Source organism: Ptychodera flava, chromosome 14 (genome assembly GCF_041260155.1).
Source record: "Ptychodera flava strain L36383 chromosome 14, AS_Pfla_20210202, whole genome shotgun sequence".
Classification (NCBI taxonomy): Eukaryota; Metazoa; Hemichordata; class Enteropneusta; family Ptychoderidae; genus Ptychodera; species Ptychodera flava.
Window position 1 is genome coordinate 22,477,507 of NC_091941.1, and position 24,646 is coordinate 22,502,152.

General features: G+C 37.7%; 1 protein-coding gene and 1 pseudogene across 1 annotated transcript; one reads left to right on the plus strand and one right to left on the minus strand.

Moving 5' to 3' along the window:
• Positions 1 to 14,644: 14,644 nt before the first annotated feature.
• Positions 14,645 to 16,069, minus strand: LOC139149779 (retinol dehydrogenase 14-like). Its single transcript, XM_070721755.1, has one exon. The coding sequence runs from the start codon at positions 16,048 to 16,050 to the stop codon at positions 15,100 to 15,102; it is 951 nt and encodes a 316-aa protein (XP_070577856.1). The 5' UTR covers positions 16,051 to 16,069; the 3' UTR covers positions 14,645 to 15,099.
• An 18-nt stretch (positions 16,070 to 16,087) lies between these two features.
• LOC139149780 (delta(3,5)-Delta(2,4)-dienoyl-CoA isomerase, mitochondrial-like) lies at positions 16,088 to 24,427 on the plus strand (annotated as a pseudogene).
• The last annotated feature ends 219 nt before the right edge of the window (positions 24,428 to 24,646 follow it).

The following is a 24,646-nucleotide window of genomic DNA, read 5'->3' on the forward strand; positions in this document are numbered from 1 at the left end:
TGAGGGCAACAACATCTCAGAAATATGTATGTGAAGGTCGGTTGAACCCAGTTAGGAGACACAGGGGTACCGACCTTCGAACACTTACACACAGTCAACTACTACGAACACAAGACTATTTTTTCTTGTTTAAAAGTTCGAGGAATGGTGCATGTATTCGATGTGTGCGGTCTACTCTGTGGAGTCGGAGGAACAGCTCAAATATTTCAAGGTGTACTGTCACCTGTTCCAATTTTGCCACATTTACCATGGAAAGAGAAAATCTAACCAATCACAGATTTTAGGCGGGTGGCCTTTTTAAAAACAGCGCCCTTACATGGGCATTTTGAATACCAAGGAACACCCATTTGACCATGTATGGGCATATGTAGATTACAAGTGACTGTATACCTTTAAAGGAAAAACACTCTGATCAGTTCAGGTTGAATGTCACGCCTGAAGGTTAATCCAAGGCACGCACAACTCCCCTGTGAAGTTCATTTAGGGGGCAAACATCCGAAGATATCTCATCAAAATTGATATCAAATGCACAGAGCTGACGTGTATGTGGCACTCGAAAGTGACCTAAATCAGAAATGGTGTGTACGTAGGCACGCGAAATTTGTCCATTGAAGCGCTGACCATTGTATTGAGGGCGGTAGAAAGGGGAGAACAAATCTGCAGAATAAAATCACAAATGGTATTAATGTATATGCATAACTGTTACGTTTGCGTAAAAGTAGACTTGAAACTGAAACAAAAAACCCACAGCATTCATGAAGAAAGCACAAGAGTTCTGTTTACCGTCAAATCCTTAAACACTAACTGAAGAGAGAATTATATGTTTGTTGTCTTTCTGACACCCACCCGATGCTCTGATGGTCCACCCCTAAATACGCTGACAATATCCTTTATAGGGGCAGAGTTAACGTCATTGAGCACTCTCTGTTTGTATCGCTGAAAGAGGCTTTTATGTTGACCAGCATCCTCAAACTGGGAAACTTTGTCTTGAAAGACGTTCTCGGATCAAGGGAGCGTCTAGCCCAGCTGTCATCCTCCGATGGGCCTGCAAATATCTATCGTTGTTATGTAGAAAAAGTGATCACTTCGTTCATCGAGAGGTTTTAGTGACCTAACCCTTTGGAAGAAAGTGAAATAAAATTACTATCGTGAAACTTTGACGATGAATTCTAGGCACTGTGTGATTAACACACGTTCTTTGCTAGCGCACGTCTCTCATATAAACCGGCCAAAATATTTTTGAAAACTGCCACAGATTTTTAGGGTTTTCCGTGTATGCATGCATTGATTAATTTCCAGTTACATTGCAATATATTGGTTCTTTGATCATATGGTTTTTATCGTGTCGTGTGAAAATACCAAATCCTATAGGATTTCTTTCTGAGCGGCCAATTTCCCACCTTCGCTCGATGAACTACCGATCTTGTTTGGCAGGAACAAAATTATGAACAACATGATTGTGATTGTTCATGGTGTCACAATGACAAACAGCGTGAGGTTTTGTTCATTTTGATCTATGGAAGTTGAAATCTATTTTTTATCCTCCTGGGTGATTTGTTTATACATTTAAACCAAATGGATGAGTGACTCGCCTCTAAATCTCTGTCTGTCGGAGGTAGGACCTCTCTGTAGATGTTCGAGTTTAGATGCATGGCTTCCCCTCGGTCCGCTTTGTTTGCCAAACTCTGCCAAATCGGCAGAACACATCCTTGACAACAGGCCAAATAAACCAGCACAACCAACAAAAACAGAGAAACAATGACAATTATGAGCATTACGAAGGTATACGTATTTTAATTTTTAAAGCTTTGCCATAAAAATGTTCTGCGTAGGGGAAAAGAGCTGGGATGTCAAGATAGATTTTATATGGGGGTCCGTTCTGGTCAAAATTATGTTTTATAAATTTTAGTATGTTAGAATTAATTTTATGTAGACTGGAATTAATTAACTAGCACAGCGAATTAATTGTATCTTTCTTTTAATTAATTTTATATGCTTTAATTAATTTTGTGTAGTCATACCGAATTAATTTTATGTGTTCCAATTAATTATTTTTGCTTATCTTTGCTGTAATTAATTTTATGTAGTCTAGAATTAATTTTGCTAACATTTCAAATTATTTATATGTTTTTCGTGTGCCGGAATTAATTTTATGTAGTCTAGATTTAATATAATAATTCCTTCAATTAATTTTGGGTTCAAACTGTTTTCACGTGCGCAATTAATTGAATGTGAGCTAGAATTAATTTCTACTAGTGTCTTGAATTAATTTTGTGTTCGGTCGAAATAATTATGTGTTCGCTCGAATTAATTATGTCTTTGAGCAAATTAATTTTATGTGTTCGCTCGAATTAATTTTATGTGTTTGCTCGAATTAATTATATGTGTTTGCTCGAATTATTTTCGGCCGATCCCACAGTCCTTTGCGCACGCTTCTTAAATCAATATGGCGGCTTCCGACCGGAGTGGTATTATTCAGGCGTTCGAACCGTGATCTGTGAAAATGGAAATCAATACAATAAAGTGATCACAAAAACTTTTGTAGTGTCTCCTGTCTGAGGGATCGTGTATGTGATTGCCCATAGAGCGAAGCCTGACCAATTTTGTGTTTACGTCAGACGCGAACGTTCACCCTTTCTATCGGGCTTTGCCAATCATCGTGTAGGCCTACTGAAGTGTAGTGCAGTGTACCGTAAGCGTACGCAGCAATCGAAAATGAAATCTGCCGAACAGATATCTACGAATATGAAAACCAATAAAGAACTTATAATAACAATGACCACCAGGAAATGTCTCCAAGCTTGATTACTGTCAAATGTCCCTAATTACAAATATAGCATTCGGCAGTTTCACCTCTATCTGTATATGTAATACAGATAGACACAGGTGCTAGTAAAACTGTCGCTACGCGAAGCCGGCCTGTATACCGGAGAAGAAAACAGGCCGGCTTCGCGTATAGCGACAGTTTCTCTGTGTCTATCTGTATATATATACACAGATAGAGGTGAAACTGCCGAATGCTATATTTGTAATTAGGGACATTTCACAGTAATCAAGCTTGGAGACATTTCCTGGTGGTCATTGTTAAGTTCTTTATTGGTTTTCATATTCGTAGATATCTGTTCAGCAGATTTCATTTTCGCCTTGAATGCTGCGTACGCTTACAGTACAATGCACTACACTACAGTACACGATGATTGGCAAAGCCCGATAGAAAGGGTGAAAACACAAAATTGGTTGGGCTTGGCTCTATGGGCAATCACATACAAGATCCCTCAGACAGGAGACACCACAAAAGTTTTTGTGATCAGTTTATTGATAGCCATTTTTACAGATCACGGTTCGAGCGCGCGCCTGAATAATACCACTCCGGGTCGGGAGCCGCCATATTGATTTAGGAAAGTGTGCGCAAAGGACTGTGGGATCGGCCGAAAATAATTCGAGCAAACACATATAATTAATTCGAGCAAACACATAAAATTAATTCGAGCGAACGCATATAATTAATTCGCACAAACACACAATTAATTCGAGCGTACACACACATAATTACTTAGACCGAACACAAAATTAATTCAAGACACTGGTAGAAATTAATTCTAGCAAACATTCAACTTGCAGCACGTGAAAACATTTTGAACCCAAAATTAATTGAAGGAATTAATATATTAAATCTAGACTACATAAAATTAATTCCGGCACATAAAATAAATAATTTGAAATGTTAGCAAAATTAATTCTAGACTACATAAAATTAATTACTGCAAAGATAAGCAGAAATAATTAATTGGAACACATAAAATTAATTCGGTATGACTACACAATATTAATTAAAGCATATAAAAATTATTAAAAGAAAGATACAATTAATTCGAGGTGCTAGTAAATTAATTCCAATGTACATAAAATTAATTCTAACATACTAAAATTAATAAAACATAATTTTGACCAGAACGGGCCCTCATAGATTTTACATAAAAATTCTTGGTGGCAAACTTCCTCTACCCTCTCAAAAGTGTATGTACACTACTAATCCCATGACCCCTTCTCCCCTGGCATTTGTACAGTGCACCCGAAGCTTGCAAACAACCAATCTGATTAAAATCAGATGTAATACTAATAGTGACGGTGACGTTTCCGTCTTTCCTTGTTCTTTGCTGTTCTCGTTAGATGTGGTGAGAAAGACGAAGAAACAAGCAAAGTTTAAGATATGTCAAACCTACCCGATTACCACGATAATACTGCGAATAACATGATGTCCTTGGTGCCTTTAAAAGTGGGTTCCACACGATTCAACAAGTTAAAATCATCTTGGTGACCTTGACTGCATTCTGGTATCTACATACCCGATATTTCAAGAATACGGGCGACTGGGGGCGAGTGTGCCGTGCAGTGCGAGCAGCAACTATATTATTAGCTGCATAAGCTTATATGAACACAGAATTTTCCAATGGTAGCTCACAGGATTTTAGAGGGTAAACTGTGGTATATTGTACCCTAAACTCGGTACTCAGGAGTATTTCCTTTCCTCAGTTCATTGAAATCAAAAATGTTGTCAATATTTGATCATATTAATGATATTCCTGTTGATGATCACCGGAAAAGCAAGTACAGAGACAGCTTATGACCGCTCTTGTTGCTATAGAGCTCAGCCAATGTACACCTGTGAGGGCGCAATATACTGACTAAATAAAACGGTCTCTGTGTGCTATCGATTTTCAGGTTTTATTTGTGGCAGCGGATGTAAGCTTATATTACCTGATAATCATTCTTTACCGGAATAAAGCATCTTTATCATTATTGATTAAAATGTAAAACATACTTTTTAGTCACTGCCTTAATCAATGTCATATCACGAACGAAACTCGTTTGGAAGAATGCGTACCCAATTCCAAGTTTTAATTTCTCAATTACTCATTTTTCCGCCTTGATCTTTAAAAAATAAAAAAAAATATTTGAATGAATGAGCCCTTAGTATTTAATGTCTATCGAGGTCAGGCGCCCGCATTTCAAATGATAATTTTGCAATAAATATGTTGCTACAACAGAAAAATGTTTACATGTATTGTCGATGAAAATGGTCGGAGTCATTATTCAATGCTGGGATGCGATTTACCAGCATTCACTTGTGTAATTTATACAAACGCCCACAGCAATACTAGTAATTTATGTGTCATGGTCATGCGTACCTCCAAGTGTACACCAGCGAGCACTACAATGCTCTTTTCACGTCACGCTTAATTATTGTAGGTATATTATAGAGTAAAACAGAAAAATGTGTGTGTTGGCAGGCAGTTATTTATGTTTATGATTATGTTAAGAAATTAAATGCTAAATTGATTCCTTATTCGAATATATGTTGTGTAAAGAATATCGCCCCTCTACACTCCCCGGCTACACTTTCCTCTACATTTGAACTCCCTCTCGAGAAAGAAGACTTCGGAGGGGTAAGTTCTATAAACATCATCGCGTTTTCAGCAGAAGTTGGTCCAACACGTATCTGATACGTGGCTTAAGCCGATGGATTGGTCATCTCTAGATGTCAAAAACTGTTTTCTTTTTTATTTTCCTCTTTCCTTTTCTTCCGTGTTGCAAAGCGAGTCCACCCTCCTTGTTGTAAGTCACCCTCGTCATGCTATCGATATCGACTCCTTGTCGAGAATGCTTGACGGCGTCCACCCAGTCCGGGTAGTCTTCTGGTTCGTTGGGTTCATCGTAGTTCCCCTCGTAGTAACGTATCATGTCGACGACACGGTTGAAGAGAGTGTCGTCGAGTTTGGGAAAACGGCCTCTGCCATGGTCCTCACTCGAACTTGGAAGGCGGTCGGTCACGGGGCGATTGAGCAGGGTCGTAGGAAGAGTCTGTAGAGACAATTTCCATGCACATAGTTAATATTTTTGATCACGCATTGCTGCAGTTCTGTAGCCTAGCGACTTTGCGTTGGGAAAGTTTTGGGCAGTGGAGCTGCTGCGATGTACCGTGAACACTGGAAAACATACAAACGGCGCACACTGAAAAGCTGCTACACCGGCTATGCATGTAACAATGACAAAATGTGTCAAAATTCCTAGATGTCGCGTGCTTGCTACTGACTTTGTCTCAGACAACTTTGCTGTCTAAAATATTTAAGTGACAACCCGAACAGCCCTGTAAAGCGTGTAGTGTCCTATCCATGCGAAAAATACTACTTTTATTTTGCTACCCTAAATTACACTTTACAACTCAACACTCCATGCTGAATTCAATTTACAACTCAACATTCTAATTTGCATTCAATTTTAAAACTCAAAATTTCTGCTCGACTTTCTGTATTACTAGTACATATTTATTTTACAACTCAACTTTCTGTGTTTCTTTCTATATTCTGCTTTACATTCTATTACTTGAACTGCAACTTCATCATTTCAGTTTCACATTTCATCATCATATATATTTCAGAGTTCAACGTTATTGCTGTCCATGTTATTCTTCTAAATTTCATTTTACAATTTAACAAAACAAATTCCAATTTTTCTATTCGAAATGCCATGTTACACTAGCCATGAAGGTTGGATCTGACGACTGAATTCAATGGTTCCATCTCAGGGAATTTGGATTTTGTAGAATTGGAATTCTGCATGTAAGAGCGACCTCTATCGATGTGACTTAGACTCAAATTCAGACGCAGACCTCACTCATATTGCAAACAAAGCCAGCGCAAGATCAGCAAAACGTTCTGATCATGTTATAGTTATTTTATACTTCGAATAGTTATGTAAATTGTTGAATTGTTATGCGGAATTATTTGACAGAAAAGTCAAACCTATAAACCATAGGCCTAAATCCCCTACACAATCAAGTCCTTGCTTGTATGCCTTCACACTTCAGCGCAGCTGTTTAAAACATTTGTCGAAATAACGAAATGCCCCGAAACTTTCGCATAAAAATGTTGACCCACCGAATCGTACCTTTTTGTTATGGAATCGTGGGTATAGAGTGTGACAAACGGAGACCGCCTCGTTTCTGTGGGAAGGAACTCCCTATATCGTGATCATTGGAAGAAATGTAAACGGTAACGGCTAGTAACTGTACATGGTATCGGTTGGCGTAGGAATGGACATTCCGACAATGCAGTTACTCCATGCATGCGAACAAGTTTACCCCTTACATCTAACCACGGTCACTCCACAAAATGACCGTGCTCTAACTTCGACTTATATGTTAAGGTAGAACGTGCCTCGGGGACAGATAGTCGGACTCTCAAATTTCTATAATTCTTTTCTGATCTACCAGTTGTTGGGGCTCATTTTGAAGCTCTTGGAGAAATAAACACTTTACCCGTCTTAGTTTTTCGAAAATCCAAAATATAATTTTTCCCATGGCGGCCATTTTGATTTTAAAATATCGCAAAATGTTTCGCTAATTCCAAACTTTGCACGATGATCCCCGATTTTAATTGCTGATTTGGTAAGAGAATAGTTGAAAGTTTAATTCAGGAAAGTTTGAGCAAAAGTTTAAGGCTTTCACTTTCGAGGCGCATACTACCTTAATCCCAGGAAATGTGTAAATTTACACGGGGTAAAACATACATGTGTATTAAAAAAATTACACTTTTTCCACAATCGCCGAGGTTCGCAAGGAGAACTTAAAAATTCGACAATTAACCATGGTACGACAAATTGCGTGTGTGGTCACGTTTATCGTTGCTATTGTCAGCTGTTTACCTTCTCTTCGGGCGAATGAACTGTATCATTTATGTTGTTGTTATTGGTCCATAATCTGATGGTTTCTCTCTCGGCAATTATCTCAGGCAAGCTGCAAAGAATTTTGGCAACTTCGAACGACTCCAGCAGAGCGAAATTCGTCGGCCCGTCGTCGTTATTTTCAGATTCAATGTTTTCGGACCGTTTTGTTTCATTCTTTTGCGGATGAAAATTCAGAACTTCTTTTTTGGTCGTTTTGTTAGCACCGGTCGGTTTCTTCCGCTTTGCGGCATAAGAGTGGCCATTTGCAATAACTGTGTCCCGTTTGAAGCGGGGCGAGCGGCCGCCGCCGGACGAGGGCGCCGTGTTTTCGTGTCTTCCAGGCGATCCATTACCAGGCTCTTGATACTTTGCAGAAAACATCGAGTAAGTATCCTGAAAAGTACCGTTCGTTGTTAGAAATAGCAAACTAAGATTCAAAAGATAAAATACGCATACTAACTTCTATTTTAAAGAGATCACTTGCAGAGCAAGAAATTGATCTTATTTCGGTCTCATTTCATAAAAATAATGATCACTATTTCTGTAGAGTCCTTTGTAATTTACACTAAAGACTCCAAAGTCGTTCTTGTCTCGTAATTTCTGAACGAGTTGTTTTCAAAATTGTTTTTGCAAAAGCTAATACAGTTTCATATACATACCGGTAGTTGGAGTACCACTTCCTTCCGATGGACATCGTCAGTCTGCGTGCTATCTGTTTCTTGGCCATTTTCGGTCGTTGATTTTACAGTCATTTCCGCGCCTATGTCTTCTTCCAGGCATTTCAACCAGTCTTCGGGATGGATGTAATGTTTGGCGTTATTGCCGTACGTGGCGCTGCAAACAAAATTAGGGGCCGCAAATGGAGAGGAAGATGGCAAAGATACTGTTTGGTCCATTGCCATAAAATGTAAGACGATATCTGTTATAAAATTAAATGAATGTTGCTTTTATATAATAAGGCAGCGACTGTCGCATAGAACGCAAATCACTGGTACATTCGACGTAACAGACGTTCAAACTTATGGCCTGGATTTCGAATTGCGCGCGATTTTCGTTCCCTATCGGTAAACGCGTCAAACCCGGGTGCGCTCAGAGGAAAGCAAAATCCGACAGCCATTAAGATGTTCTCCACGAACAAAATAAGCTAAAAATATGACAATGAGTGATGTTTGAGACGGCAGTTTCGGTATTTTGTAAGGCCAACTATGAAAGTCTTTCGGTGCAGATTTCTTTCTGGGAATGAAGTCATTCCGAGTCCCTGCGTTGTTGCTAGGAAACGGACGCACTTTCTCATATTATGGACGCAGACGCAAGTCATATCTCAAAATGATGTAATAGATCATAGACTCTTGGTGTTACATCAGAGTGAAATCGTATAGTTGTATTGCAAAGTCAACATCGTATACAATACAATACAATACAATACTTTATTGCTCAACAACACACTCAAGGAGTGCGGTAAGGCAAAATTACAAAACTCAGCAACACTGGATGAAGCTGCTGCTGGGGGAGGAACTAAAGTACAAGAAATAAATTTGGCAAGAGGTAGTTTATCTTTGTGAGTAAAGATATATATGAACTTTTCTCTGTCATTCAAATCAAGAAAGCCTGGATTATACAAACTTGTGGATGAAATAGACCATCTCGATACGTTCTGTATTTTGGACATTCTATAACAAAGTGAAATTCATCCTCAACTAAAGACTTACAAACTTGCAGAATCTTTCATTTGCAGGAACTTTTGGAGTTGACCTTCTACCCAGTTCTATTTGTAGGTTGTGATCCGAAATTCTTAGTTTTGTCAGCCACCTCCTATAGGTAAAAGATCTTATATCTAGCAAGTAACTTTCAAATTCAAATTTTGTCTTAAAAAGTCTGTAAGTTCGGAGCTTATTCCTCTGCATTCCACACTTCCTTTTATCATTATGAATGTTTTTCAGCCATGTTTGTTCATAAGTTTCACATAAACTATCATATACATTATTAACTGTGGAATTAATATTGCAAACACAAGACCATATATCGCTCCCACTGTGAGAGTTCAATATGCTTTGTATATAATTATACCAATCTGAATTCAACCTGGATGTATAAGCAGATCTCAATAAGATGTCATCTGATAAGACCAATCGATGCCAGTATTTGAGCATGTGTTTTATCACCATAAAGTGTATTGGATATCTACCCAGCTCTCCAACAACACCATCAGACGGTGCATATTTAGAGACTCCTAGGATAAATCTATAATAAGAAATACTAACATCATTGAGAAAGTTACACTTGTCATTAATTTCATGTCCCCATATTTCACAGCCATATGTCATAATAGGAACAATTAAACTATCAAAGAGTGATAATGCAACTTTTACAGAAAGTGAACCATTTTGAAGGCCCTTACGAAGGCTGAAAAGAGCTTTCATTGCCTTAAATTTAAGATTGTGAAAATTACCTTTGAATTTACCATTTGGGGTAATGACAAAACCAAGGTAACAGTACTCTTTCACTAAGTCAAGAGTCACTCCATTGTAAGTGAGTGTAACTCCTTTTACAAGATGATTACTTTTGTTGAACACAATAACTTTCGTTTTCTTTATGTTAATAGTTAAAGTCCATTCACGACAAAAACTATGAAGTTTATCTAAGCAGCTTTGTAAGCCCGTTTCAGATCCTGAAATCAATAAAAGATCATCAGCATACATTAGACAATTGAAAAGGAGTTTACCAAGTTTGATAGGACAGTCCTCACTGGAACCAAATGTACTGGGAAGATCATTTATAAAAATATTGAACAAAGTTGGACTTAAATTACACCCTTGCTTAACTCCTAAATTGGAGTCAAATTCTTCAGTAAAACAATTGTTACTTTTCACACAATACTTAATGTTGTTGTACATGGACTTAATTAAGCTATAAAAATTACCATTAATGCCATATTTCTGTAATTTCCAAAGTAAACCTGTACGCCAAACTCAAATGCTTTCTGAAAATCTACAAAACAACAATATAGGTACCTACGACTGGGACTGTAGCTTGACTGAGAAAGTTTCGCATAAACATGCTGATCAATAGCTGAACGCAAAACTAAAAGATTATCTGCAGTTCTCCTCTTTGCTCTGAAACCAGACTGAAATGGCGAAAGAATACCATTGCTATTAAGAAAGTTTATAAGCCTATTATTCAACACAGAGGTAAACAGTTTTGCAAGGCAACTATTTATAGAAATCCCTCTGTAATTTGACGGATCACATGTATCACCTGATTTGAACACAGGGACCAAATATGCTTTTTTCCAAGCATTTGGAAACGTTCCTGATCTGAGGATGACATTGAATAATGAACACAATGGAGTAAGTATGGAAGAACCACCATATTTAAGCATTTCGTTCAAAATACCATCGACACCTGGGGATTTCCCTGATTTTAATTTACGCAAAGCTTTTAAAATTTCTGATACTGTAAATGTGGAATTAAGAATAAAACTCACATCATATTCATTGGCCGCTTCCATTTTTGTTAATTCAGAAAGAATACGTTTAGAAACATTATCAGTTTCTTCTCAAGAAAATTTACTCAACTGCTTAAAGTGAGAAAACCATTCACTAGGAGAAATAGACGAGTCTATTTTCTTACTGACATGACTCCCTGAAATATCCTTCCACAATTTCCAGTAATCATTACGGTCTTCGGAATAAACCTTTTCTAACTTCCTCAATTGACTCTCTCTGAAAGATGACCGTTTATATTTTAACAATTTTTTGTATTCTCTTTTCAGAGTGAAACATCTCCCTCTAATATGTGGATCATTTGGGTAGCGATTCAACAGTTTACAGCAATCTTTCAGATCTTTACGAAGTGAAAAACAAGACTTATCAAACCAAGGCTGAAAAACACGTTTTTGATTTCTTCTTTTTCAATTTCGGCGTAACCTTACGTAAACAGCGATCTGAAACTTTGTGAATAATACCTTCAAATACTTTTACAATATCATCACAAGAATGGGAACTTTGACAGTCAATATTAAAATTTCTAAAGTCTTCTTGAATTGATGAACTTTGCAGAGTATTTAAGAAATCTTGTTTAGCATTATCATTCCACAAATATTTACTTGGACATGGTTTACACTCTACATCAACTGACCGCTTCACAATATTATTTATATTCATAGAAAACCTATTGGACAATGATCAGAGAAATGTGTAAAAGCATATACTTTGAAATAATCTATCCGGTCCACTAAATTCTTTGCAACAATACCATAATCTACTGTACTAAATCCATTTCCCTTGTAACAAGTTGGTTTTCCATAAAGATCCCCTGCAGTTCTACCATTTAAAATCTGTAAGCCGTTTTGAATGCAAAGATCAATAAGTTGTCTCCCAAAGGGATTGATACTACAATTACCATTATCCATTGAAATTCTATGATGTACGGAGTCAGGAATATAATCATTAGGTGTAGACAGTGATTTATGTCATCATGTTGAATATAATCTTGCAAATTACCTGTCCTAGCATTAAAGTCTCCTACTAAAATTATGTCTCCCAAACTCGAAAATTCAAGAATCTCAGAATGAAGAGCTTCAAAATAATCATTATTTACATGCATTACAGACCCTTGTGGAGGCAAATATACACAACACATAAAAACATCACTATTAAATGAGAAAAAATCCTTATCAAGTTTTACCCAGAGCAAGTCAGAAATTTTTGAATTCATCTTATGGATACCTGACTTAAAGCATGACTTAAATACAACAACAGATCCCCCAGCAGCACGTTTACTACGTTTATGTTGTAAATTTCTATCAGATCTAAAATAACTATAACTATCAAAGCAACAGTGTTTGACTTCGAAAGCCAGGTTTCTTGAATACACATTATATCAAATTGGTTAACAATTGATAGAAAATCTACATCATCACATTTTTTTGATAAACCACCTTGGATGTTCCAACTTCCAACACGTAAAAAAGAACGCTTAAAATTCCTCTTAAAACAGCAGTACTCTGTCTCTGCGAGGCAAAACACATGTCAGTGTAAAAGCTGAATAACAGAACTGGATAAATTGAAGGAAAACTTTATGAACAGCTGACTACAAATAGGAATAGAAAAAAGTAGCCAGAATAACAGGTGTGCTAAATTTAGCACTAGGTTGACAAAAGTTAATGGACACACAACAACTCTTTTGGAGCACAGTGTAATATTGTAGCCATTAGTGGCTGTATCCAGACAGTCCCAGGACATTAAAAACAAACAACATGAAAGGAAACAATGCTTCTCTTTGGTGCTCTGTCACCCTATTTAATATCACTCATCAAAAAACCTGTGCCACCTGAATTTATATGAATTCCGTCACTGTGATACAGGTAACTTGCATTAACATATCTGCTGTGCTGGTCACAATCTAAAACTGGTTGCGATCACCCTGATCATATCTAGCGTATAAACCATTGCCATAATTATAGTATGGCCTTCTATTGTAGGCCTATTTCCTTGGAAAGAATCTCTACTATCCACCCGTCTAAAATTTGACGGGGATCTATATGTACGAGAATGAGTGGTTACATCGCTTCTCTTTGTTGCTCTGACACCCCATTTAATATCACTCACCAATAAACTTGTGCCACGTGAATTTATATGAATTCCATCACTGTGATACAGGTAGCTATTGTTACCTAATCTATTATGATCTACAAGACGCAGTGATTTATGTCAGAACATGCATTCTTAACCTTCTCATTAATATACTGGATTTGATTATTTAGAATGGAGTATTCACCATGGAAAGGTAAGATACCCGACACAACAATCATTGCTTTAGGACAGACATATTTAACTTCATTACATAATGAAATTATTCCATCAATGATTACATCATCACGTAAATAACCAACATCATTCGACCCTATATGCAAGATTACAATCTCTGCATCAATATTATTGACATTTCTCAAACTTGAAAAAGCTTCATCAATATTTGAAGCTCTAAGCTTTACAGAACGCTTATTCTTATATAACAAACTCGTGTTGATGTACTTAGTAATTGAGTCACCTAATACAAGGACATTACAGTTCACGTTACGACCGTCATCTCTTATGAATCGTGGACGATGCGGACCCGATATGCGAGACTGTGTCCGGCGATATGTAGAACTCGTCCGACTATCAGCTTCATCAACGCTGCTACGACGCGATTCATCTGGACGACTCTGATACCGGTTAGCGTACGCGTTCGGAGTACTGGGAGTTGGAACGGTAGGCGAACGCTCTGTCGATTGTGAGAATTTCGCTGGGCTCTGGTTTACCGCGGAAGACGGCGGCAGAGGATCAGACCGAGGAGTATTCGACGGATTGGTTCTGGTGTTGTTGAATGAGATGTTTGCGACTGGGGAGTGATATTACCAACTACATTGTGACGATGAAGATCTGCGGGAGGTGCGACACTGGAGACAACACGCTCACAATCAGGTACAATACAATACAGGTATATCTGTCACCTATAATTTATGAATTTATGAATGCTCCGTTTACCAATTGAAGAAGAATAAGAGGATTAACAGCCATCTAGTTAGTTTTCTTGGAATCTGTAAACACGATATTTGGTGACGTTATTTCTCGAGTTTCACCATAACTAAACTGGGTATAATATGAGTATGATCTTCCTCCGGCGTTTTTGTCACGGTCATTTGGCAAGGATATGACACATTTTGTTCCAAAGTGTCTTCACAGATGCAAATTTATCAATTAATATCTTTCCTTTCCAGAAATCCAATACTTTTTACAGGGGGGCTGGGTGAATTCTCTAATTTCATCTCGTTTATCACGGCATAAAATTACTCCCTAATGTTGCGACAAGCATTTTGGTAATTTTGGCACCTCTTCAAAAGTGAATTTCTGGTATGGACTCAACGGCAATGAACGAGTGTGGAATGATATATTTTATATCTTACTGTCATCTTACATACCGGTAGTTTAAAATTATTTGCCAAGAAAGCACAATCGAGTCGTACTGTTCAGCTGTTTAAGTGAAACTGAATTGAAGCTTCTATATCTTATGAACAAGCGACGTGCAATGTATTGGCTTAGTCTAATTCTGTAGGTCTGTGGTATTCTAGAGCAGTGTAGAAGTCATACTCAACAATAGGTTTATATTAAGTTTTATTTTTGAAACTTGAAGAAATATACACAAGAGCGGATTGTTAGAAATCCCACTTCCTTTCGTACGCTTGCTTTTTCCGAATTCTTCATAGTTAAAGATGAAACGTCAAAATTGTATAACAGAAGAAAAGCACACGTTCATGTTATATTTACATGCCAATTACAAAATTTTCATTTGCAAAGCAGACCAAGCCAAGAAAAATCCCACATTAAACACTCATGCAAGACCGGTCATTTTCTCACTAGCTTCCCACAGTTTCTTAGCAACGCCGTCGTCCCTAGCAATGGCAGTGAAAGGTTTCTCGTGACAATCTCCGAAATACTTTCCGCTTTGGTCCTCAAGTTCAGGGGCAACGGACAGATACACAACTGTCTGTGCGCCTTCCTCTGGTGATTTCAGCAACAGCCATATCAACGGCCGCATAAGAATTTTCACCACTGGAGAGACGTTCATGTGTCTTGACAAATTTGTCCATACAATACCGGGATGGAGGCAATTGACTGTGACACCGGTGTTATCGAGCCTGTGGGCCAGTTCCCTAGCGAAAAGGATGTTGGCAAGTTTGCTATTACTGTAACCAGCCGCTCTGTTGTAATTTGCCTCTGTCATGTTGAGGTTTTCGAAATCGATGTTGCCCCGACTGTGAAGTTTTGAAGAGACTACAACAATTCGGCTTGGCTTGGATTTCTTCAGTAGACCTAAGAGCAGATTGGTCAAGAGAAAGTGTCCCAGGTGGTTTACTCCGAACTGCATTTCGTAACCATCTTCTGTTTTCATGAAAGGGCACTGAAATATACCAGCGTTGTTGATCAACACGTCGAGTCGTTGTTCTTCTTTTAAAATATCTTCTGAAAACTTGTGAATAGACTGGAAAGACGCAAGGTCCAGATGTTTCAATACGAGCTCCCCGTTCCGAGTCTTGCGACGGATGTCCTTGATAGCTTGCTCGCCACTGTCCAAGTCTCTGCACGCCATAATAACTCTCGCTTCGCGTTTCGCAAGTTCGGTTGCGGCAGCCTTACCGATGCCGGAGTTTGCACCCGTAATTATTACAGATTTTCCTGTCATCATAGCCAAGCTGCGACAAACACCGCCTGCAAAATAGCGGCGTGCAACCATTATCCCAACTCCAGCAAATGCAGCACCAACAGCTAGCCAATACGCCATGTTTCGTGTATTTGTTAACTGCATTAGGTCAAAGGTTACTAATTGTAACCTATGAACCTGCCGGTGTCGCTTCCGGAAGTAGCTTACCGATACCGTCCTCCAGCCTTTACGCAACTTTTGCACAAGCCGAAGTCCACTTGTCTGAGATAAAAGTACAAGGAGCACAAATGGCAATCGTTCCGTCACTTTTGCAAGTGTCAAGGCTTCTATCTCCTAAAGGTGAGAGCCTCTGCACAAATACTGGCAGAAATCTTGTGAACAATATAACATGAAACGGATCAGTATAATGAATCTAATGAATGCTTTACGAAGGCTGAGCTGTCGCTTGTCGAGTCGTGTCTGCAAGCAAAATACCTTCATGCTTGTCGATAGGACATCCGAGTCGGCCCGTCCTCCTTTTTTAGCCCTATGGTATGGCACTGTTACGGGGAGGGGATGGTGGGTGCCACATTCACCAGTACAGTTTAATAGCTGCAGTACAGTAGCTCGAGGTTTTGCCTGGGTATTTGGGTCGGACGGCAAAACCAGAGTTTTGCCGTCCGACCCAAATACCCAGGCAAAACCTCGAGCTACTGTACTGCAGCTACAGTACAGTGACTCTGCCTCCAACCATGGAGGTAGAAAGAAAGATCTTTCTTTCTACCTCCATGCTCCAACATAACATGAAGTAAACTATTTGATTGAACAACACAACATCACAATTTTCCACATCAGATTTGCAATGTAGCAGTGATCACTGAGAACGAGTTCACGATGTTTCATCATTCATCTATGTAGAAAATACACGTCTTCTTGGTTGAAATGAACGAAGTGTTTGTTCCCATATCCCATAGAGATCTAGTGACAGAAAAAATTGTTCTTTCAAGTTTTCTTGCAAGACAATAGAGATGTGAGCCATAATGTTTCTTTTCATCATAGTGTATTGACATTTCCCCCCAAATTTGGACATAGAACCCCTCAATCAATGCAGAGAAATTTCAAATTTATTGAAAAAAGATCTGCTTTCTTTATCTGTGTATGTAAAGAAACTATGAGGAACAGCATTTTCTTGCTCTGTGGCCGTAGAGCATATAAGTTCTCGAAGTCAAAGAGTGGAAATCACTGTTGGTCAGAGTGTACCTCAAGTCAAAGGCAGTGTTCAGCACAGCAGAAATCTGTATTACTATATATTGTGCTGTCATTCACAATTTTTAGATGATATAATTTCCAATGTTCATAAAGAAAATTAGCAAAACAGAAAAGTGATCTCTCTAAGAAAGCTATGCTAAGGAGACCAAGAATTTTATCTATTTCAAGACGTATCTCAGTTTGTGTCCTCATGTAATGCTTGTAACACATTTCAGTTTGTATAATCAAGTCTTGAAACTGTCCAGTTATAAAGGTCACGCAAGTCTCCAGTCTGGTAAGGAAAATGTCATCCACTGCATACAAGTTTGAGACGTTGGCAGTAACCAAGCCACATGAATACATTTATCAAGTGGAACTCAACAGACCTGCCAAGCTAAATGCAATGAACAAAGCCTTTTGGAGGTTAGTATGTAATCTTTTATTTTCTCCAAGAAACTGCAGGTGCATGCTTCTTAGAGATGATGCAGGTCCCATAATGCACCTTATGAATGATTCCCTTGAATGGATATTACAAGTACAGCAGACAACATTCTGCCAGGTTTCATCTGTCATGCTTTGTGAAGTCAAGTTTGTTATATCAAGGAAAGCATAACAAGACCTGTATAGCTAACTTTCTGAATTAAATTTTAAGACCCTAACATACATAACATGATCTTCACTGATCTTTCTAATACATGAATAAAAATTGTGATTTTAAGTGACTACTTGCAACCCTGTAGTGTGTGTCAGAGTAGTCATCTTGTAGAATTTCTCAAATACCCTGATTCACTGTTTAGTTTTGAACATCTGTCCTACAGTAATATGCCCTAAGTCATGTGGCTAAAGCAGTCCTGGGGTAAATGCATAGCAAAACCTGGTTGTGCGAGCTCACTGAGCCAGGTTACACCTTGCTCAAAATAAGCTCACTAGAAGACCAAACTGTGCAGCTGAAAAGGATCTTGGAGAAAGTTTAGTCTTCTTTACATCTAGACTTTCATAATTTGTAGGAACAAGACCTGAAAAACAAATTGCCAAATTTAAACATCACAGTCCTTCATAATGCTTTTGAATTCAAGAGCTTGTAATTTGAAATTATGTGAGAGTACGAGTATTCACACCTGTGTTACCAGGATTTATTTGAAACTAACAAAGGTACATATGAATGAAAGACATAAAGGGATTAGAACAGCATTTCATCATTCATGAACTCAGATATCAGTGCTGTTTAATTCACCGGGAAAAAAGAAAACAGAGATCATATTAATCATAACTATCCATGAATAATTCCACCTCCACAGAATAGCCTCCTTTACCTGTCACAAAGAAAAACATTGGTTTAGGCACTGTAGATGGTATGACTTCAATGCATGTGTAAAATTAATCGTGTATGTTGCCTTTAGGGAAATGGTCGAATGCTTCGACACAGTTGCTGCAGATTCCGACTGCAGAGTTGTTGTCCTGACAGGAGCCGGAAGAGCATTCACAGCAGGTGAGAGACAGTTTCAAGGAATGTACATGTATTGCGCTTTTTGCCTTGGCAATGAGGCATCCGTTGGGTAGAACTTCAGGTGATAATGTTGCTTCTATCTCCTGAGATGACCATAATCATGGGTGTCCCTTTCTTGATGACGGAGATATTGTGAATTCAGTAGTGTTGAGGCAATGTAACACCATCAAAAATTGTTAACCAATGCAGTAGTTAGGATACAATACATTCAATAATGACTCTGCAGAAACACTCTTTTAATCACAATTTAGAATGGTATTTGATTTTAAAGTCATTATAATGAAATAAAATAGACTCTTTGTTATTATATAGCTCACATCATTCATTTTCATCAATTCATTAAAACTGTTACAATGAATGACGGTGACTTGTGAGATTTGCAGAGAAAATACATTCCTTGAATGTTGCCAAGTTGGACACACATCAGGGAAGTGATAATTGTTCTCTATTTCATTCACCCATAATTTTACAGAATCTAAATTCTTTGTCAGTTTTGTATGTCTTCCCATTTCTATTTACCCAGATAGTGCTTTCAAAATCAGAATCTAGCCATGGCTCTATGGTACTTAAGGAGGTCACTAGCTAAATAGACCCTAGTTTTTCTCTAGGGTCTATAGTTAAATCACACAATTCAAGATTGGGTTTGGTACTGAAACTTCCATGTTATTTTGTTTGCTAGTTTAATTCCTTGCTTTTAATATAAGCCATTCTTTTGTCAAACTTTGACGAAAACAGTTATGTATTTCCACGCCTTTATTAGGAAAACATGCCAAGGTCACAGAATTACAAAAGGTTTTCTCATCAGTAGCCCATGTTTGATTCCCCTGTCATTTTAAATAGCATCTGACATGCTTTGAATGGGAAATACAATTCTGGCATTCCTTATTGGGGAAGGCAGTATTTAACACATTTTTAATTAAACATAGAAAACAAAGCAATGGTGATGGATCCCAATCATCCAAATTTAGTCAAATCTGAGACATCTAAATATTGTCTGTCAGGGCTCGAAATTAACTTTTTTCCCAAGTAGTCCACTTGGGCTACTATTTTCTGAAGTTGATAGCCCAGTGACAATAGCTGGTAGCCCACGCATATTTTTAGTTCAGGGATATCTTTCTTCGTTACCAAGACCATAGACAGTCGCTGCCCAGACAAGAAAAGGCTATTTTTCTAGATTCTGCCCATAAAGTGAATTTCTAGTCATTTGATGTAAATATTGCACAATTTAATAGCCAAGGAAACAGGTATGAGGGACGATAGTGATACTCAAATGTTTGGTGACCTATTGACAATCTGTTTTACTGTTAGAGTTATATGCAAATTTTGATAGTCGTCATGACAACAACACAACCGTCTCAGCAATGAGACATACTGTAGCAGGGCTAAAAGTAGAGCATGGGCCTTTCTGAAGGGAGGAGGCATAATTTCTGTGTAATTGTGATTGATACATTATGATCAAAATGCAATGAAAATGCGTTTTCGTTGGCCATCATTTCCTGTGCCTGTCATTCAAGTACTTCAGTTCAGATACTGAAACTTTGTTGTGAAGTTCCACTGCACGACCGGTCGTCTTAGTACATGTAATTTATATAACAAAGTCATATATAGTCTGGCCTTTCTGTGTCTAGCTGGGTTTGACCATGGATGTACAAAAATACATCCATGGTTTGACTGCTCTCCAAAGTGACTGACCAGACATCACATGCCAAGCACTGACTGAATTTCAGGTCTCAGGCTTTGGTAGTCTGTGTGGGCTACCATTTCATTGATTTTGGTTGCCCCAGAGAAAAGTTGGTATTCTGTTGATGCGGGACTACCGCTAATTTCACTACCTGTCTGTAATTAAATCATTTTGTAGTTGTTCATGAGACTGAAAGCCCCATACTCCAAACATGTACCTCAGTACAGGTAATATCAAAGTCTGGGTACAATTCTGGTATTTGTGAATATTAGAAGAATGGGTTTTCATCTTTTGTTTTATTGCTACAGGACTTGATATGATGGACCATCTTGATGTGTTCGGCGCCAATGAAGATGACGACCCAGCCAGAAAAGCATATGCCTTGAGAACTTTTATAAAAAATTATCAAAACACATTCACTGGTTCATTGAAAAGGTTGGAAAAATCTCCCACATCTATTATTATTATTTTATTGCTTTGCGTAGGGTATCTCCAGCTCATGAAAGCAATGTTATGTACTACCGTAGTATCCTTTAAAGCACATGAGCTGCAACTTTTGGCATTATTCTCATGATTTTATATTTGGATTAAAATTAGTTCATAGAAATGTTCTTACTCAGAGATGTTTGCTCAAGTATAATTATCCACTGAGTAGGACTGCATGGGGAGGTTTTAGTAACACAAATAATAAACTGGTGCCGCACCCAAATATAGACAGAGTAAATAGTGCATGTACACAGTTGAATCTTTACAAATACAACATGCTGCAACCCACTGACAGGACACTGAAAGGATTCACTCCACTTTCACAAAAAATTCTGTTTTTCACATAACATGGCAAGATTTTGAAAATGGTGGGAAATTTAAAATGAACTAAAATCTGTTCAATTTCTTACCCATTTTGCCACAAGCAAACCTTGTTGAGGCATAGTTAATGACTATAGCTTTCAATTTGCAGATTGCAATGAATATCTGAGGAAATTTGAGGTACCCTTAGGTTGGACAAATTTCTCAGAGTTGCAGCTCATGGGCCTTTAATGTACTTTTCCAATTTACAGTTCATTAACAACTGTTGTTTGACTGCATAGTAATAGTCAGTTTATAGTTTTGCAGTGCTTTGTGAAGATAATCTCGCCAGATTGCGGCTGACTCGCAGCGTGTTTGCAAGGTTTATATCTGATTGGTCGATTGTCACTATTCACAGCAACTTAGGGAGTTTATTTGTATTATTTAATTGTAACGGTAAGATTCTGCCAACCAATTGGATAACAGCTTCGAAATCGCTGCAAGTCGCCCCCCTAATTGCCACATCTGTGTAACAGTTTATAGGAGAGCCATGATGAGAAGCTAATATTTATAGATTTATATGGATTCATGCATTGCCATGTAAGCAGATGAGAATCCATCAATGAACTAAAAAGGAAATTAGATGTATTGTGCAATACAAGACTACTGTAAAAGATATCATTGCATTATCTATACGTCTTTCAAAACCAGAAAGTTGCTCTCAGATTTGAAGAAATGTGATGCTTACAAAAAAAAGTTGTTTTGTGATGAGTTTAGTACTTAAGAAAGTTCATGCTAAAAGATAGCTCTATCTTTATCCCAGTGTCCCAAGCCAGTGATAGCAGCTGTACATGGTGCCTGTGTTGGCGGTGGTATTGACATGATCACAGCCTGTGACATGAGACTCTGTTCACAAGATGCATGGTTTCAGATTAAAGTAAGTGAAGCCTCACTCACCCATGACCCTCCTCTTGACAGTGGTCCATGATGATTTTGTCTTTTCGATTATGAGTCAGTGTAGACATTTCATCATTTCCCACCATTCTGCTAGACTGTCAGTATTTCATCTGGTTTTGAGATGCATTTATGTGTGACTTTGAGATGTTGCAAATCCTAGCTGTATTTAAAATATTTTGACCAGTTGTGTAGCTTTTCATGTGAAGAATATTCCTCTAAAATATCATCACTCAGCTGTGGATACAAAAGTACAGATATTTTATATTTTTCATTTTAAGGATATTTTCATAATCTGGGTATTTTTGGCAGTAAATGAGATGTTAACACAAAACACCAGTATTGTTAGTATTGCATGTGTCATAGTCATACATTGCCATAACTTTCAGGAAGTTGACATTGGTCTAGCAGCTGATGTAGGCACATTACAAAGACTTCCCAAAGTGGTTGGCAATGATAGCTGGGCGAGAGAATTGTGTTATACAGCAAGAAAGGCTGAGTCAGATGAAGCCAAGGAGTTTGGACTCGTCAGGTAAAAAGCGGACGTCTGCATGGATCTGGTAATGTAATATGTACATCATTTATATTACTGTGCCAAGAAAGATGAGTTCGATATGGTTATCAGATACAAACAGTTTGTAAGTACACCTGGCAATGTGATAACAAGGGTTACCTAAAAGCTGACATCGTGATTGTAGGTGTAAAATTACATGTATTTGCTGCAATTCTGACAGACAGCTTGGTAGAGATTGCATGACACATATCCAAATTATTAGCTCTTGAGACAAAATATCAGAGTGTTAGATATTTGACAAGGAGCTGTCCTCAAGAGCAATTTACTAAATTGTTAGTTGCTTTTGTTATTATTGTCATCAATCAAACCAACCACAATCACATTTATTGAAAAAATTCGAACGTTTTTCTTCAGCAAAATTTACCCTGACCGAGAAGCTCTATTGAAGGGAGCATTTGAGTTGGCATCTACCATTGCTGGTAAGAGTCCAGTGGCAGTTCAAGGAACTAAAGTGAACTTGGTCTATTCCCGAGACCATTCTGTGGAGGAAAGTCTGAATTACATTGTAAGTACAGTATACTGTATCTAAACTCTAATGTTTGGTTGTTGGGATGATTTTAGATCTCATTGAGGAAACATAGTTACCGAAACTGTCTTCCTTTTTTTTCTGTCAATACAGGCAGCTTGGAACATGAGTATGCTGCAGACTGAAGACATAATGAACTCAGTGCAAGCAATATGAACAAAGAGAAAGCTGTGTTCTCTAAGTTGTAAAGTTGCACTGCATCACTTTGGACCAATTGAATCAATAATAAACTTCCTACAGGCATGATTGTCTCTGTGTCAGGCAAACATTCTCTCACATATTTGTAATAATGCATTGGAGGAGGAGGATGGAATTTGAACTGTAGCAGGCATTTGTGTTTGTTAGAAAAGAAGATATTGATATCCGGTTCTCTTATGCACGTGTGGTAATTTCAAATTTTGGCTCAGAGAGTCACAGAAAAGTAAAGAAAAAACCACCAGTTGCAGTCCAAAGTATCACTGCAGAATACAGCCAATGCTGTACTTTACTGCCTGTATGATCATTCATGAAACGGAGACATCACTCCAAACTCAAAATCAACAATCAATATCATCCTGGTTGTTTTATAGTAGAAGTAATTCTATCATTTATTTTGCAGTTGTCGTTGCTTTCATCGTACCGTTCATCCATAAAATGGTTATTAGAATTTTTTGTCTTTGGGTAACCAACAGAAAACAGTGTACTTTGTTATCAGTTGAAGTTCAAGGGAAATAGACTTTTTCACTTGAGACTGAAAGACTAGAACTTTCACGTAAACTTTCGTCAAGGAAACTTTGATCTATTCTCTCAAAATCAACAATAAAAATCAGGATCACTGTGCGATTTGTGTACTCGAGATACAAATGGCCTAAAATGTACTGACATTTGCAAGTCAAAATGGCTGTTATTCCTACGATGGAAAGTTAAATATTTGATTTGCACAAATACTTCATGAAAGGTTTATTCTATAAGCTTCAAAAGAAGTCAAAACAAGCAGTATAACAGCAAAGTATTGTACAAATGCAAGACTCCAAATATGTAATCTGGTAGCACATTCTACCTTATAACCAATGCAATTTTCCTCCAAATCACACTGTTTATACAAAGTCTTTTAGAGGTGTGTTTTTGTTATGTTGTAAATTTTAAGATATCCTTTAACAGATGAATTCTTAAATTGGTATGAGACATCTATTTACAACATGTCTCAGGTAATGTATAATAAAATTGGTTTTCATGGAATTAAAGCTACTTGCAAAAAATGTTCGTTTTACCTCTTCACCTTGTTGTTTATAAAGACATCATGAACAAGCAAGATATTTCTGTTCAAGGATTTTATACCTACTGTTTCTACATTTGTTCATTTTCACAATTTATATTTCACTTTAATATTTGTTCAGATCACTTTCAATTGGTAACCTACTCTCAATCTGTAACATATTGACAAATTTAATTTTCCTCGTTGGGAAAAAATTGTACAAATTG

Bases quoted from the DNA above. Each gene is read 5' to 3' on its own strand.
- LOC139149779 (XM_070721755.1), bottom strand. From the start codon at position 16,050: ATGGCGTATTGGCTAGCTGTTGGTGCTGCATTTGCTGGAGTTGGGATA.